Source organism: Chiloscyllium punctatum, chromosome 2 (assembly GCF_047496795.1).
Source record: "Chiloscyllium punctatum isolate Juve2018m chromosome 2, sChiPun1.3, whole genome shotgun sequence".
In the NCBI taxonomy this organism is placed as follows: Eukaryota; Metazoa; Chordata; class Chondrichthyes; order Orectolobiformes; family Hemiscylliidae; genus Chiloscyllium; species Chiloscyllium punctatum.
Genome location: NC_092740.1, coordinates 119760306 through 119775498, shown reverse-complemented (window position 1 = coordinate 119775498; position 15193 = coordinate 119760306). Strand labels below are relative to the sequence as shown.

The 15193-nt window shown below is 41.2% G+C and overlaps 1 protein-coding gene across 4 annotated transcripts in view; it reads left to right on the top strand.

Moving 5' to 3' along the window:
- The first annotated feature begins 2756 nt into the window (after window positions 1-2756).
- Window positions 2757-15193, top strand: part of nipsnap3a (nipsnap homolog 3A (C. elegans)) — a 90544-nt gene continuing 78107 nt past the window's right edge. The window contains exons 1-4 of one of the 4 annotated variants that reach the window (XM_072587781.1): window positions 2762-3014; window positions 3241-3339; window positions 13588-13795; window positions 14540-14698. In XM_072587781.1, coding sequence (XP_072443882.1) covers window positions 2931-3014; window positions 3241-3339; window positions 13588-13795; window positions 14540-14698 — 550 coding nt within the window. In that variant the 5' untranslated portion in view covers window positions 2762-2930. Of the gene's footprint in view, window positions 3015-3240; window positions 3340-13587; window positions 13796-14539; window positions 14699-15193 lie in introns of all 4 variants that reach the window. The other 3 variants (XM_072587771.1, XM_072587800.1, XM_072587791.1) reach the window with 3 other exon arrangements.

Here is a 15193-nt window from a genome sequence, read left to right as displayed (position 1 = left end):
AGCTTTGAAAAGGCCAGAATTGAGTTAATACAACTACTTACTTCTGACCACAATATTAACATGGCTAGTTCAAATCAGTTTCTGGTCAAGGGTACCATTCAGGATGTTGACAGTGAGTTAATTCAGTAATAGTAAATCCAATGAATGTAAAGGAGTGATGGTAAGATTTGTTTTGCTGAAGATGGTCATCGCCTAGTATTTATGTGACACAAATAGTATTTGCCACTTATCAGTCCAAACCTGGATATTGTCCAAATCTTGCTAGATTTAGACCTGGTCTAAATTCAGTATCTGAGGAGTCACAAATGATGCTGAACATTGTGCAAACATCCCATTGCCATTGTGGGTGAGATTGAGCATCAAATTTCATTTGCACAGTGTCGCAGGCTGAGGATGGAGAGGTCAGAATGGGAGTAGGACAAACAATTAAAATGACAGCTCTCTGGAAATTCAGGGTCAAGCTTGCAGACTGAAACGTTATTCTGCAGATAAAGTTGTCACTTGATGAGCATTGAATAAAAGAAATTGAATAGAAATAGAATAGCATACGATCACAATTTATTGTCACTTGTATTTATGAAGATACAATGAGATGTGTATAAGTTGCCATAACTCAGTGTCATTTTAATTACACAAGTTATAGAAAGAAATAATTGAGAAAAATTTAGGATAAAGTTCACCTTTTGTTCCCTCCAAGGCAATTTGGGTTTATACAGTGCCTTCTAAAGCCGGCAGAGCAAGGATTTCCAGACCGGATCCCCCAGTCGCTACCTCCAAAGCTGACACCAAAGCCACTGCATCACTGCTATAGTGAGAAGGAACAGACTGGACCCACCAAGTCACCAATACTGAAGCCATTGCTCAAGCCATCTTCAGTTGCAATGCTACATTGCTGCCATAGCCACAGGGAACAAACCAGAACCACCATGCCACAACCACTATAGCCTCGGCACCAGGGGAAATGGACCAGACCCAACAACAAATGAAGCCATCAAAAAAGCCACCACTAAGACCACGAGGAATGGACATCCAGATCCTCCCCGCTACTGCTGCCACAACAGGTCCTTGTAACCACCTTCCTCCACCACAGCCTCAGAAAAAAAAGGTGAACTTTGATACAAAAGAAAACAGAAAAAAATAAAAAAACAAAGAAGAATGTGATCGGCCAGGTAAGCGGGAATGTAGATTCACAGAGCCTGAACACTTCCAACCCTGACATCACTGCCATCTTGAATTGGCTGAAAGGTTTGTTCAGTTTCATCACTGTTTAACCTGAAAGGAAGAGAGGGCAAGATTTGCCAAGGAGCAGTAATCTCATGCAAATTGCTACTCTGTTCCTTCTTTTTAATGAAACAACATGGCTTTGCATCTCGGTCAGGGAATTCCAATCAGGGTCCTTCAGAGATACAGAACTGTACTTCCATTTTGATAGTTCTCTCGTAGAACACAGCTGTCAGGAGATGGCAAGCCATTGTTTCATAGCAGTCAGATGCTGTATTCTGCAATTTAAAGATCCAGACAACCACTGACAGCTGTCATCAAATGGTAAGTACTCTGAATCCCTACAGTGTGGAAAAAGGCCATTTGGCCCAACAAATCCACCCAGACCCATTCCCCTAACCTATTAGTTTACATTTACCTCTAACTAATGCACCAAACCTACACATCCCTGAACACTATGGGCAATTTAGAATGGTCAATTTACCTAAAATACACATCTTTGGAGTGTGGGAGGAAACCTATGCAGACACGGGGAGAATGTGCAAACTCCACAGTCACCCGAGGCTGGAATCAAACCTGGGGCCTGGCGCTGTGAGGCAGCAGTGCAAACCATTGAGCCACTGTACCTTCATATATAAAGTAAAAAGTGTGACCTTAAGGTGCTAGAAAAGTAGGGTGCCAGGGAGTAGAGTAGGTAGAGCGAAGAGTCCTGAGGGAGGTGGATAGTAAGGTTCTGGATGGACAGGGGTGAAGGTGGCAGTGGATTGGATGCCAGGTGGGTGAAGGCTTGTCAGGTATGGAAGGAAGGAAGTAGCATGCCCAGTGGTAGGATGAAGCAGTGTTATGTGCAAAGCATGGGAAGGGGAAGCATGACCAGTGGTGGTACAGGGTGGAGGTTTGTAGTTGAAGGGTCAGATATAGAACAGGGCTAGGACGTTGCATGCCCACTAGAAGGTAAAGGCAATCAGCTGCAGTTAGGGAAAAAGGAGATTGGATGTGGAATTGCTCAATGGAATCTTCAAGTTCCCAAATATTCCCTTTGAGTGTACCACAATGGAGTTTTGTGAGGTTCTCACCTCCCCTCCCATCCAAACTAGAATAACAACTGTCTGGCCAGTGGAAAATTCGGGCAGAGCATTGGGTGCCCAGACATGGTCGGTGGGGGAGGGGGAGATTAATAAAAGATGTTTCTCTCATAACGAGTAGGAATGCTCACTATATTGCTCCTCGACAATTTTTGTGCCCTGTTAAGTGTTTGCAACAATCTGTGCATTTGGATTTCCACAGCACCAGTTGTATTATTTAATGTTTCACTTCTAGAGACACTGCAAAGAAATGATAAAGCTAAATGCAAATCCTCTCAGGAATTTCATTCTTTTTTCTAGCGTTAAATACCCCCGCACTACAAAACTCACGCTCACGCACACAAACAAAAAGTGCACGACCGACTGTAACATGTAAAGGAACTGTAATCCACAAGAGGGTGCAATGATGTGCATTTGGTATCCTGAACTAGTGCGGCTACCGTACGAGGTTGGGGTGGGCTACATGAACTGTATTTTGACCTGGTCAGTGCCTGGCTGTTTGCTTGGAGCGTGCGCTGGAAGTCGACGAGTTCCACCGAATTGTCTTGACGTTCGAACCCATTGTTGCAACGTTCCAAAGTATTGTCGTGACGTTCCAGCTCCTATTGTCCGTGTACCACTACCATGTACAACCTAAGGAATGCACTGAGCAGAATCTATGCGGCAGCTCCAAAATCTCTCTCCTACCCTAGTAACCTGGGACAGCAGGTAAGGAAAACGGAACAGCTGAAACAAATAGAAGGGGAAGGGGTCGAGTCCTGGTTATTTTGAAACCTTTTGACTTCGAAATCTTTTGACCTTACCTAAAAGAATATTTTGCAACTAATTTCGGAATTTTGTGTAATATTGGCATGCTTTTCCGAGACAGACCAAACGGCTTTCTTTAAAAATGGGCTTGTTGATTTGTGAAATTGACATTGAGAATTATTTGTAGGCTCAGGAAAAGTTACTCCAAGTTGCATGCAGTGAAGCACGTCAGCAATGGTGCTGGAGCAGTGGAACCGGACCAGCCCCACTGGAATGTAAGCCCTTGGTAAGGGAGAGTGTTGGAAGAATACCTTGCACATAAAAGACTCAACCGTCAGGACCAGTGAGTGAGATCAGTTGATCAAAGCTTATAAGGCAAACTGGCAGTTCAGTTGCAGATGGTATCTGTTAAAATAAGATATCAAATTATTTCAATAACATCTTGGTCATGTTAAAAATCATGAAAAATATCTGAAGTTTTAGACCTGGAAAGTTCAGTGCATCAGCTTTAAAGGAAAGTGGTAATTTGAATTGAGGAAGTATAACAATTGAGCAAATTAAAGTAAATATAATCTGTATGATTAAACAAAATATTTTTTTTAAAACTGCAGATGCCTGATATCCGAATCAAAATTAGAAATTGCTGGGAAAACTCAGCTGGTCTGGCAGCATTTATGGAGAGAGAGAGAGAGAGTTCATGTTTTGGGTCTGGTGACCCTTCAGAAGAAGAACCGTCAAAATGCTTTCTCTCCACAGATGCTGCCAGACCTGAGCTTTTCCAGCAAATTGTGATTTTGTTTAAAACTTGTAAGATTTCTCACTTTTATTTTGCCTTTTTTTATCTAATCAACTTGTTCAGAAATGTTATTACACACCTCTGGAACTGGTGGTACTGAACTGGGCCTCCTGATCCAGGAGTACTGATGTTACCAGAAGTACTTGGTAACTAGTGAACAAGAAGGTGGTGCAGTAGTAATGACACTGGACTAACCCAGAACCCAGGTTAATCATCTGGCAGTGTAGGTTCAAATCCCACCATGGCAGCTGAGGGACATTATATTTGATCAATAGAATGTGCCAACAAACTCAGTAATGATGGCCATAACTACTATCACTTGCTGTAATTTAGGCAGAGAAATCTCTCTTCTTTATCTGGGTCTGGATTCACACAATGTGGTTGACTCTTAATTGTTCTCTGAAGTGTACTACCAGCTATTTAATTCAGGGAGATTCTGTTCTTTTTTATTTGTTCCATTGAAGCTGGGTGCTGCGCACTAAACCAGCACCTGATGCCCTGGAAAAGGTGGTAGCAAATTGTCGTCTTGAACTGCTGTAGACCTCTGGGTGTAGGGACACTCAATGTTTAGATTAGACTAGATTCCCTACACTATGGAAACAGGCCCTTTGGCCCAACAATTCCACACTGACCCTCCGAAGGGCAACCCACCCAGATCCATTCCCCTATATTCATCCCTGACTAATGCACCTAACACTACGGACTAAACATTGACCCAGCGACAATGAGAAAATGCTGATGATAGTTCCAAGTCAGAATGCCATATGGCTTGGAGAAAAATTTGCAGATGGTCATGTTCCAACGCATCTGCTGCCCTGTTGATGTATATATTGTTCCACAAATCTGGAAGAACCAGTTTCTGTACAATGGTAGATGCTTTATTCTCGGACAGCTGGTGAGAGATTCTCAATGTCCCCAAAAATTGTTGTGCATCTACTTGCGGTGACACTTCTCCATGAATCTCAGCTGTACACACAAAGGCAGTATTTTTTAATAGGAATAAAACAAAATAAAAATAAGTCACATGGTTGATTGCATTACATTGTTTAAGATGAGCAATTATAATTTTACAAGGCCTGGTGAATGTTGGTGTCCTGTGATAACGAGTGAATGGATTATAGGGACTGATTATCGTGTTCTTCGTGATCATGTGTTGATGGAAAGAAATTAAAACAGAAGGGTTTTGCCTGTTCTCAATGAGGGATTCACATACCTACCCTAATACAGAAGGAAGGCAAGATAATGGGAACAGGAGGCACTTTAAAGGGTTGTGGCCAAGGCTATCAGTCTTGTCTGAAGAGGACAAACACCTTTGCCTGAGGCTGCAAAGGAATCCACAGAGACAGTTCCAGTGGATTCCTTCTCTAAGATTCAGTCAGCTTCTTCCCTACTGAGAGGTTGTGTCTATTCAGTAAGAGGACAGACATGCAAATGATACTGCAGTGAGTCTCTTTGGTTGTGGAATGTTTAACCCTTGACTCCCCTGTATGCCTTGAAAGAGAAGTTAATCATGGAACTGATCCCTTTGTGGCTTTCTAACTTCCTCAGCCCTTGACCATTTACATAGATATCCAATTTTGATAACTTGTCACAGGTTTAGAAGGTGCTGTTGGAGGAACTTGGTGAGTTACTGCAGTACATCTTGAAGGTGTATATCATCTTTAATCATTGCAGTGGATCTTGGGTGAGGCTGTGCCCTTGCTCAGGATCAATAGAGACTGCTGGGTGCGAGACATTTACCTTCTACTGGTTCTGAAGACATGTTAGCTAAATTTGCAGGTAACACAAAGATAAGTGAGAAAGCATGTTGTGAAGAGGATGTGTTGAAGGAGCAGATGACCTTGGATAGGTTGAGTGAGTAAGCAAAGGTCTGGCAGATGGAGTATAATGTGGAAAAAGTTTTCATTTGACAGGAGGAATTGTATTCCGATAGACACTTGTGATGCCAGGGCATACAAGGCCCTGGGCCATGTGCTAGAGAATGGGATAAGGATGGTTAGGCTGTTGCTTTGGATTGCTGCAGAGTTGGTGCACGAAAGGGCCTGTTTCTGTGCTATAGACCTTTATGACTCTAAACATTCTTCTAGTTACACGGCAAGATATGGTGTAATGACCAGTAAGGTGGGGGGGTATATCAGCTCCTATGTTTTGAAGTTTATAAGTTCTTTACCCATGTGTTTATACCTTTGTCCAGTTAAACTGTAGTGATCTGTTATTACCAGCAGCAATATACAACCCATTTCAAAGTTTGCTTGAGTGAAAGCAATTTATTATCTGCTAATGTTGAGAAAAATGACCAAGAGGCAACATGAAGTGCAAAGCCTGTAAAATCATATGGGCCTTCATGGTCAAGTGCACGCTCGCACTTGCACATACAATGTTAAAAATGAATGGTGTCCAGTATGAAAGAAGATTTCTTTTAGAATCCTTAGGGTATCCTTAAGTCTTCAGGTTTTAACCTGAGACCATGATTGGTAAGTTGGTTTCTCGTACCATTGGCAATAGTGAAAATTGCAATTATTTTTGAGGTTTTTTTTTGTATCCTGATTTTTTTTTTTCCCTATCACTGTTTTCTGGTTGCTTTTCCTTCCTGAGACAGAGAGAATCCCCAGCCCATGTTCACTACTGTAACCTTAGTTTCATCCCTGCCTGCCAAACGCAACTCCGTGAAGTACAAATTTAAATGTCGGTTCCATCTTCCAACATTGAAAATTTTCTAACTGTTATGAATCCAAATACGATGTGAATGCCATTTCACATTTCTTCAGTGGGTCTATTATTTTCATTTCCTTGGGGAGTATGTTAATTTCTGCTTGGCTGTCTTTTGTTTTATTATATTCAGGACATCTGGCCAATCTGCAGTGTTTTGGTCCATTTATTTAAAATAAACTGTTTTAGCCTGTATTTTATATCATGACATCAGCACTGTGCTTAACATTGTAGCTTCTTTGTCCAGGGTCCTATCATGTGATCTAGTACAACACTCTTCCCATTTAAATAATTGCAATTAACCCTTTACTTCCCTGAGTCTCTAACACTTTATTGACCTCTTCCTGCCTCCTGGTCGGAGGCACTTTATCCCAGTTTCCCTCCCAAACATAAGCCTTTAGCTGACAGAAATAAGTGCTGCAGTGATTTCAATCTCTCCGATTTTGTTCTCAACTCTGTTTTCCAAGTTTTCACTTGATCTCTATAATTTTTTTCCAAACTTGGCTCTTCTACTCCTCCTAGCAAAGGAAGCAGCATTTGTAGTAGTTTTCTTTCATGACAATTGTTATTATGCCAACTGATGTTACTGCTGGACATGTCAGATTGCAAAATGATATCTGGCTTGATTGTGCTCATTTTGTTAATGTGGCCTTTCATTGATACGCAAGCACATCTTTAACAATAAAACAGGAGATTGTTATACAAGGGAAAAATAAAATAAATAATTCCATAGAACACAGTTTAAAAGATTTCAACTGCTGACAGAACAAAATTCCCATCTGCTTTCCAACACCATCGCTTTACAATTAATCAAAGTCCAGAGAAATTATCCTTCCCTATCAAATCTGTTGTTTGAGTAAACTGGTTATTTTCAGTTTTGGGCCTGTGAGCTGCAAAGCCTTTTCTCTTCACCACTTGCACAACTGAGAGCTTAGACTTCCTCAGTCCTTTTATTAGGAGAAAGTGAGGACTGCAGATGCTGGAGATCAGAGCTGAAAATGTGTTGCTGGAAAAGCGCAGCAGGTCAGGCAGCATCCAAGGAGCAGGAGAATCAACGTTTCGGGCATAAGCCCTTCTTCAGGAATCCTGAATCCTGAAGAAGGGCTTATGCCCGAAACGTCGATTCTCCTGCTCCTTGGATGCTGCCTGACCTGCTGCGCTTTTCCAGCAACACATTTTCAGCTCAGTCCTTTAATAACCTGTCAAGTTCTGACCAAGCACTCCTGGTCTGGAATTTGCACAAACAACACTCTTTGTGCTTTCCCAACCACTAATTAGATGTGCTTACACTTCAGTGACCCATAAACTGGCAATCTGTCATTTCCCCACATGGCCTTGCATACAGTCATCTTATTTCCTCAGTTCTGCTTATTTGGCCAGTTGTGTGGACTTTGGTGAAATGTTAGTGAATTCTTTAATAATATCAAAGGTTCTGACTACATGGTAATCCCAAATTAATTTCTTTTAGGGATCCATACTTCTAACTGCTTCTACTTCTACTTCTAACCAATGTAAATAATTTATGAACAAACATACACTCTTGTCCTCATCTTTCAGCACATCTGTCGAATTTCACTTCTTCAGTAAATGGATTTCTTCCAAAGGCTATCAAAAGCTTTCATAATGTCTTAATTTGTCGCAAAGTTAAAAATCACACAACACCAGGTTATAGTCCAACAAGTTTATTTGGAAGTACTAGCTCTTGGAGTGCTGCTCCTTCATCAGGTAGCTGTGGAGTAGGATCATAAGACACAGAACTTATAGCAAAAGATCACAGTGTCATACCGTGTGCTGCGGTTTCCTCCCACAGTCCAAAGATGTGCAGGTCAGGTGAATTGGCCATGCTAAATTGCCCGTAGTGTTAGGTAAGGGGTAGATGTAGATGTAGGGGTATGGGTGGGTTACGCTTCGGCGGGGCGGTGTGGACTTGTTGGGCCGAAGGGCCTGTTTCCACACTGTAAGTAATCTAAAATTTAAAATAACTGAAACATGATATTGAACAAACCTAGATTACTGTTAAATCTTTCATCTTTTAGAATGGGTTGCAGATTTTGGCTCATTAATATGTAAATCCCAGAACTACTTTTCTCAAGATAACTTAAGGTTTTATTGAAAACAAAATCTCAGCTCAGACGATGTATTAAAGGTGTGATGTTAGAGTCTGTCTGTATCACAATCTTGAGTCAGACTGGTTCTGATTCCAAAGTAGGAATTTATAAAATGTTACATGGATTGACTGCCTGCAGATTTTACTCAAAAAGTGCACAATAGAATGTATCTGCAAATACAATTCTGCAAATGCACATTGTCACCGTTTTGTTGGGGGCCTACATCAGTAATATGTCATCGGCACTACATAGCTTCATGAATAACAGTGACCTGTTCCTTGTGGAGTTATTCTGCTAATCTTGAAGCAGTTTTGTGTCTGGTAACCTTTCACTGCCACTAACCAGCTTGATTTCAGCCCTTTCTCAAGTTCAAATCACTCTGATATGGTTCATGATTTTTCTTTTCCCCCCAAGGTTTCTCTTGTCACTTTACATGCTCGTCGGCATTTTATTTGCTTTTTGTTTTAGTCGCTGGCCATCTTCCTTTCTCTGGGCTTGTTCTGTATCAACCTTATTGCCTTTGTTAACCTTCTACATTATAGCAGTTGAGGACAGGGAGCAAATTCTTACCTTATCAGCAACATTCACGTCTCATCAAAGAAAGAAGGACATGTGGTTGTTCCAGTAATGCAAAACAATAACGAATTTATTCAAGGACCCAAAAATGACAACAAATCATGTTTTGTGGAAGGAACTGTTAATATTCAGTCTTTGCTCACCGGAAACCCCTCGAATCTACAAATGCGGTTAAATCCATGCTCTTACTTTGGGTTTTATTCCAATTGATTTAGTCCTCCAGACTTGCTTGTGGCTCTTTGATTAAAAATCTTTTGGAAGCCCAAAATCACGATAACAACCACAATGCCTTTGTTGGCTATCCCTTAATTTATTGGAGAAATGCGATCAAATTAATTAAAAGCTATTTGATGTTTTAGCAAATCTCTTAATTAATTTACAGTTCTCTCAGTGACTCTTAGGGTTTTCCCTGTTTATCACCACAGGTGCATCTTTTCTGATTCTCATGGCTTAAGCAATTTTAAGTACAGCCAGCCATTGTAACAAAACTTTTTTTTTTATCAATTCTTTAGCTTGTTCAGATTCTCAACTTCTACTTCTGTCATAACAACACTTCGGCATTATCTCCCTCCCTAAATAATAACTTAGCACCATAGCCATGCCTTCTGTTTCTGTCTGTTGATCTTTTTGGCCCCTGATCAGCCCAACCCATTTACCATTTACGTGATAATAGAATACTTTGATAGCTATCCCTTTGCCTGATTACCTTTTCAAATTTCCAGACAAAGACCCAGGTTCAACTGCTTGACATTCAATAGCATTATGTGTACAATCACTAAATTCCCCACTGTCAACATTGTGGCGTTACCATTGACCAGAAATATGGGCTAACCATAGAAATACTGTGGTTACAAGTGCTGGTCAAAGACTAGGTTATTGAGGTGCCCTTTGACTCTCCAAACCATTTCCACTATATAGAAAACATAAGTCAGAAGTGTGATGGAATACTTTACACTTATCTGGATGGGTCCAGCTTCAACACTTGAAGCTCACCTCCATCTAGGAGAAAGGAGGCTGCTTGATTAACACCCCAACTACCATTCTCGACATTTTCTCCCTCCGCACTGATGTATCATGTCTATAATGTGTACCATCTACAAGGCGCAGGGCAGCAATGCAACCTTGGACAATGCTTTTAGTACCTGTCACGCCTTAGCATCTAAAAGGACAAGCATAGTAGATGCATGGGACCATCACTATGTGCAAGTTCCCATCAAGCCACACACCACCCTGACTAGGAAATACATCAGCATTTCTTCACTGACACTAAGGTGAAATCCTAGAATTCCATCTGTTACAGCACTGTGCATCTTGACCACAGGAACAGCAGCAGTTTTAGAAATGGAGCATATTTTTGAAGATTCATGTGTTCAATTGGCTCAACCTGTCAGACTGCCACATGCTTCTGTTTAATATAACTCAAGGGTGTTAGAAGCATAATATCTTGGATTAATTAGGAAATTGGTCAAAACTTGCAATCTGAATGCTAAGCCAGCAGCACCAGTGAAAGATCTTAGATTCCTTTCTAATAAAAATACACTAGGTAAAAACAATGAGTGCAGATGCTGGAAACCAGAGTCTAGATTAGAGTGGTGCTGGAAAAGCACAGCAGTTCAGGCAGCATCTGAGGAGCAGTAATAAAAATACAATTTTATGTTTAGATGTATTGAAATTGGGATGGAGATGAAATAGTATTTCTAAACAACTTGAATGTGTGAAGGTAGTATGGTTTTAAGAGGGGTATTTTGTTCTGCCTTTTTCTTTGAAGCGAGGTTTTAAGCCACAGGTGCTAAGTTGTCTCTTTGCCAATAAAATAAGCTTACAATGTAGCTTGTGAGGCCTTGGTTTTTATTTATGAAGTTAGAATAATAGAAGCAACATGAATCAGTGGCTAGCACTGTTGCCTCTCAGCGCCAGGGACCCAGGTTTGATTCTAGACTCAGGCGACTGTGTGGAGTTGCACATTCTCCCTGTGTCTGCATGGGATTCCTCACGCAATCCAAAGACATGCAGGTTAGGTAAATTGGCTATAATAAGTTGCCCATATTATTCTGGGATATGTAGGTTAGATGCATTAGTCAGAGGTAAAATGTAGGGCACGGGAATGGGTCTGGGTGGGTTACTCTTTGGGGAGTCGGTGTGAACTTGTTGGACCGAAGGGCCTATTTCCACACTAAGTATTCTGAGTTCTATGAATGGGTGGAGTCAGATTCCCACAGAACCAGGATTTTAGTTTAGCTTTCAGCCTGTTGGGGTTTTGAAGTTGGTTGTAGAAGCTGCCGTACATCTCTCGGCTACAGCCAAAAGCTTGAGTCCTTTCTCTCTGGCAGAAGTTTCTCTTGGTGTTCTTTTCTCCTAGATTGGAGAACCATAATATGAGAGAATCTATTTTACTAAACTTGCCTTTGCCAAAGGTGTGTTTATTGTTTGTTACTATATTGGAGCAGTTGCTGTTTAGTTTCTAAATAATCTATTCTTCTGTCAAGTTTTCCAATAGAATTAAAGTTAAAGCAATTCTTCTTCCTTTTGTTTGTATTTTAACTGGGTGTAAGAGTAAAGTTTATTTTGCTTAAATCCAAGTGGTGAGACCAATTGAAGTACATCTGGAACACAGCACCTTACACTTGCCTTTAAATAAGATAAAAGTTAGGGTCCAGGTGATGTCTTCATATATTTGAATGGGATTTAGTCTGGTCCATAACAAGTATCAGGGCTGTGATTGAATAGTCGTTGTTAATTGCTCAGAATCTCAAACTTTAGTGTTTCACTGCCATTGCCTTTTTGATAAGATGCACATTAAATCAGTAGTGTAAACTGATTTGATTGACAAATAATATGAAATCAGGCCATGGAGGGGGTCGTTATGGCCGACTGCCTGCCCCTCTTCCGTGGGTATGTCAGAGCCCAGGTGTCCCTGGAGAAGGAGCATGCGGTGTTCACCAACACTCGAGATTTTCAGGGAAAGGTGGGCACCGCAGGGTGTGGAGTGCATTATTTTGCCCTCCAACTCTATTTTGATTTAATCCCTGCCCTCCCCTTCACTGTTTGATCACACAGCATTGCCTTTTGGTGTGAAGGGCACTGCTTGTCATTGGCCACTTGGGTGTTTCCTTTCTTCCTGGTGGTGGGAGTTGAATAAAGATTTGTACACCTGTCATTTTTCACTGTGTCTCACACCTGCACACACACAACATGGGTGCTGGGGTAAATATAAGCACTACCACCTGACTGCGGTAGTGTGGGGGTTTAGAAAAAAAAACACTAGATGTAGAATCTCTTCAGTTTAGGGACTGACTCTGTGCTGGCTGGGCCACAGTCAATGTGTTACTGCTGTTATTGGTTTCTGATTTTTTTTTAAGGGGAAACAAAAAAATATGAAATCACCTTCAATACACGTGAGTAACATCTGCTTGTATAAGCTGTTAAGAATAAAATATAACTTCTGTGAAGCTGCACACAAGTGATATAAAGTTTTTTTTTAATTAACTCGTGGAATGTGGACTTCACTGGCTGGCCAGTATTTTATTCCCTGTCCTTAGTTGCCCTTCAGAAAGTGGTGATGAGCTGCCTTTTTGAACTGCTGCACACCTTGTGCTGTACATAGACCCACAATGTCATTAGGGGGAGAATTCCAGGATTTTGACCCAGCAATGGCGAAGGGACAGCAATATATCTCCAAGTCAGGATGGTGTCTGGCTTGAAGGGTGGTGGTGTTCCCATGTATCTGCTGTCCTTGTTCTTCTAAGTAGAAGTGGTTGAGGGATTGGAAGGTGCTCTCTGTGGATCTTGGGTGAAATTCTACAGTGCATCGTGTAGATAGTACACACTGCTGCTACTGAGCATTAGTGGTGGAGGGAATGGATGTTTGTAGATGTAGTGCCAATCAAGTGTGCTGCTTTATCTTGGTGTCAAGCTTTTTTAAATAGAGGTAGTTGGGTATTGTGAAGCTGAATTAACTAGACACCCCTTCAGAGCACTACAGTGGAGTGTGGGTGTATTAGAGATATCATGATGTAAGTCGGCTGTATTTGTATTACAGAGTTCACCATGAGTGTTGCTTCATAGAGATGAAAGGCACATTTCCTGCTCTACTGGGCTTTAGTGAACTGGATGAGTTTTTGTGACAATTGATGATGGTTTCACAAGCAATTCCAGCTTTTATTTTATTTCCACCAGCTGCCATGGTTTGTCTGGGTCTCTGGAGAATTAACCTGGTGACATTACCACTGTACCAAGATCTTCAGTGTTAATGGACACAAAGCTGATGTGACATAAAGGTCTGTTGTTGAAAATAAAATGGGATATTTCCATGCAAATGTTCAATATTCCATTCTCTCACTTCCAGAGATCTATAGGCACTTCCACAGGAGGCAATCAGCTGAATGGCACTTTTTATGAATTCCGCAATTACATCATACAACCTGGGAAGGTGACTGACTTTATGAAGCTTACAAGTGATTTTATCCACCTACGTACAGCCCATTCTGAACTAGTCGGGTACTGGTCTGTGGAAATTGGGTGTCTGAATGAAGTCTTTCATATTTGGAAATATGGTAAGAAAAGAATACCAAAGAGATTTTTATTCAAATAGTCTGTTTTAATCTTTACTCGGAAGGAGAAATTGCCATAAGGGATCAATGGCAGAATGCGTCTTGTATCGGAGCACTGAAGGAAATAGGCATGCGTGTGTTTCCCAGCCTTCCACTCTGCTGACTTCTTATCCTGAAGGGTGGTAATAGGGAACCCTGGCTTGCTTGTCTTCTCCATGGGCATGTCAGAGGGACTTTTAACACCTTGTCTGAAAAGCAGCTCTTCTGGACCATGAACTACAGTGCTACCTTGGTGGATTCCCTCCAGTGTCAGTCTTGTTTTTGTGCTGAATCCCTTGTATAGGACTTCATCTCCAGAGCCCTGTTATTCAGTGGCCAGTGTGCTACCCACTGGCTAACGCTGAAACAGAACTGGTGCAACTGGCTTGAGGGGCTGAGTGGCTTGATCTTTTTCTTACCTTCAAAATCATTTAGTAAGTAGTTTGGAAATACAATGCAATGCCTTTTTCCAGAGTCATAAGTGATAATTTTAGGAGCTATACCACCATTTATGTGGAGCTGCAAACTAGGAGCTATGAGGATGAGCTTGTGTGTAAATGTTGCAGTTTGTTTCGACCATTTATGGTTGTCATATTTAATGTGATTATTTGTAATATTCATTGTACAGGTCCCTCCACTTGCAGTGTCTAAAGTTTGTACTATTAGCACATATGAATGATGGACTATTTCAGATCATCTTTTCCTTAGGCAGTTACAAGGAACGATCAGCAGTACGACAAGCCCTGGCAACCAATAAAGACTGGCAACAAAATTATATCTCAAAAATGCTGCCGATGCTGCTTAATCAAACCAATGAGATTGTCTACATGGTGCCCTGGGCGGAGTTGGGCGAACCACCGAAAAAAGGCAAGCATGTTCACCCATCTGTGCTGTTTCACATTCAAGGCTGAAGATTGACACCCAACAATTTAACCGGTTCAACCAGACCCCCTTGGGTCTCAAGCCTTTTTATTGTAAAATGTCAACAGTCAATCAGGCATTGAGCAATTAAGGCTGTGTGTTTGTGTAGTCAGTCACCGGTGTGTAAAGGTTGGAAGTGTAGTGACATGAAATGTCTAACTTGCGGTTTTGAGTCCCAAGTTGACATAGTGGTCAATTTTATTTTGTGCTAACCAGGTTGAATGGATTTAAGGTGCTGTAAGCACTGATTTTCTAGACAAACCATGCAATATATTCTGTGTATTATATGTTTATTGGTTTAATGAGATTTCCAGGAATTACAAGTACCGTTGTTATCCAAATGTAATACAGCAGCCCTTCACTAGAAGTTGTGGTTGTAATCCTGAAAATCATGACCTTAAATGAAACAACTAAAATATTCATAGGCTCCCACAGGATTAA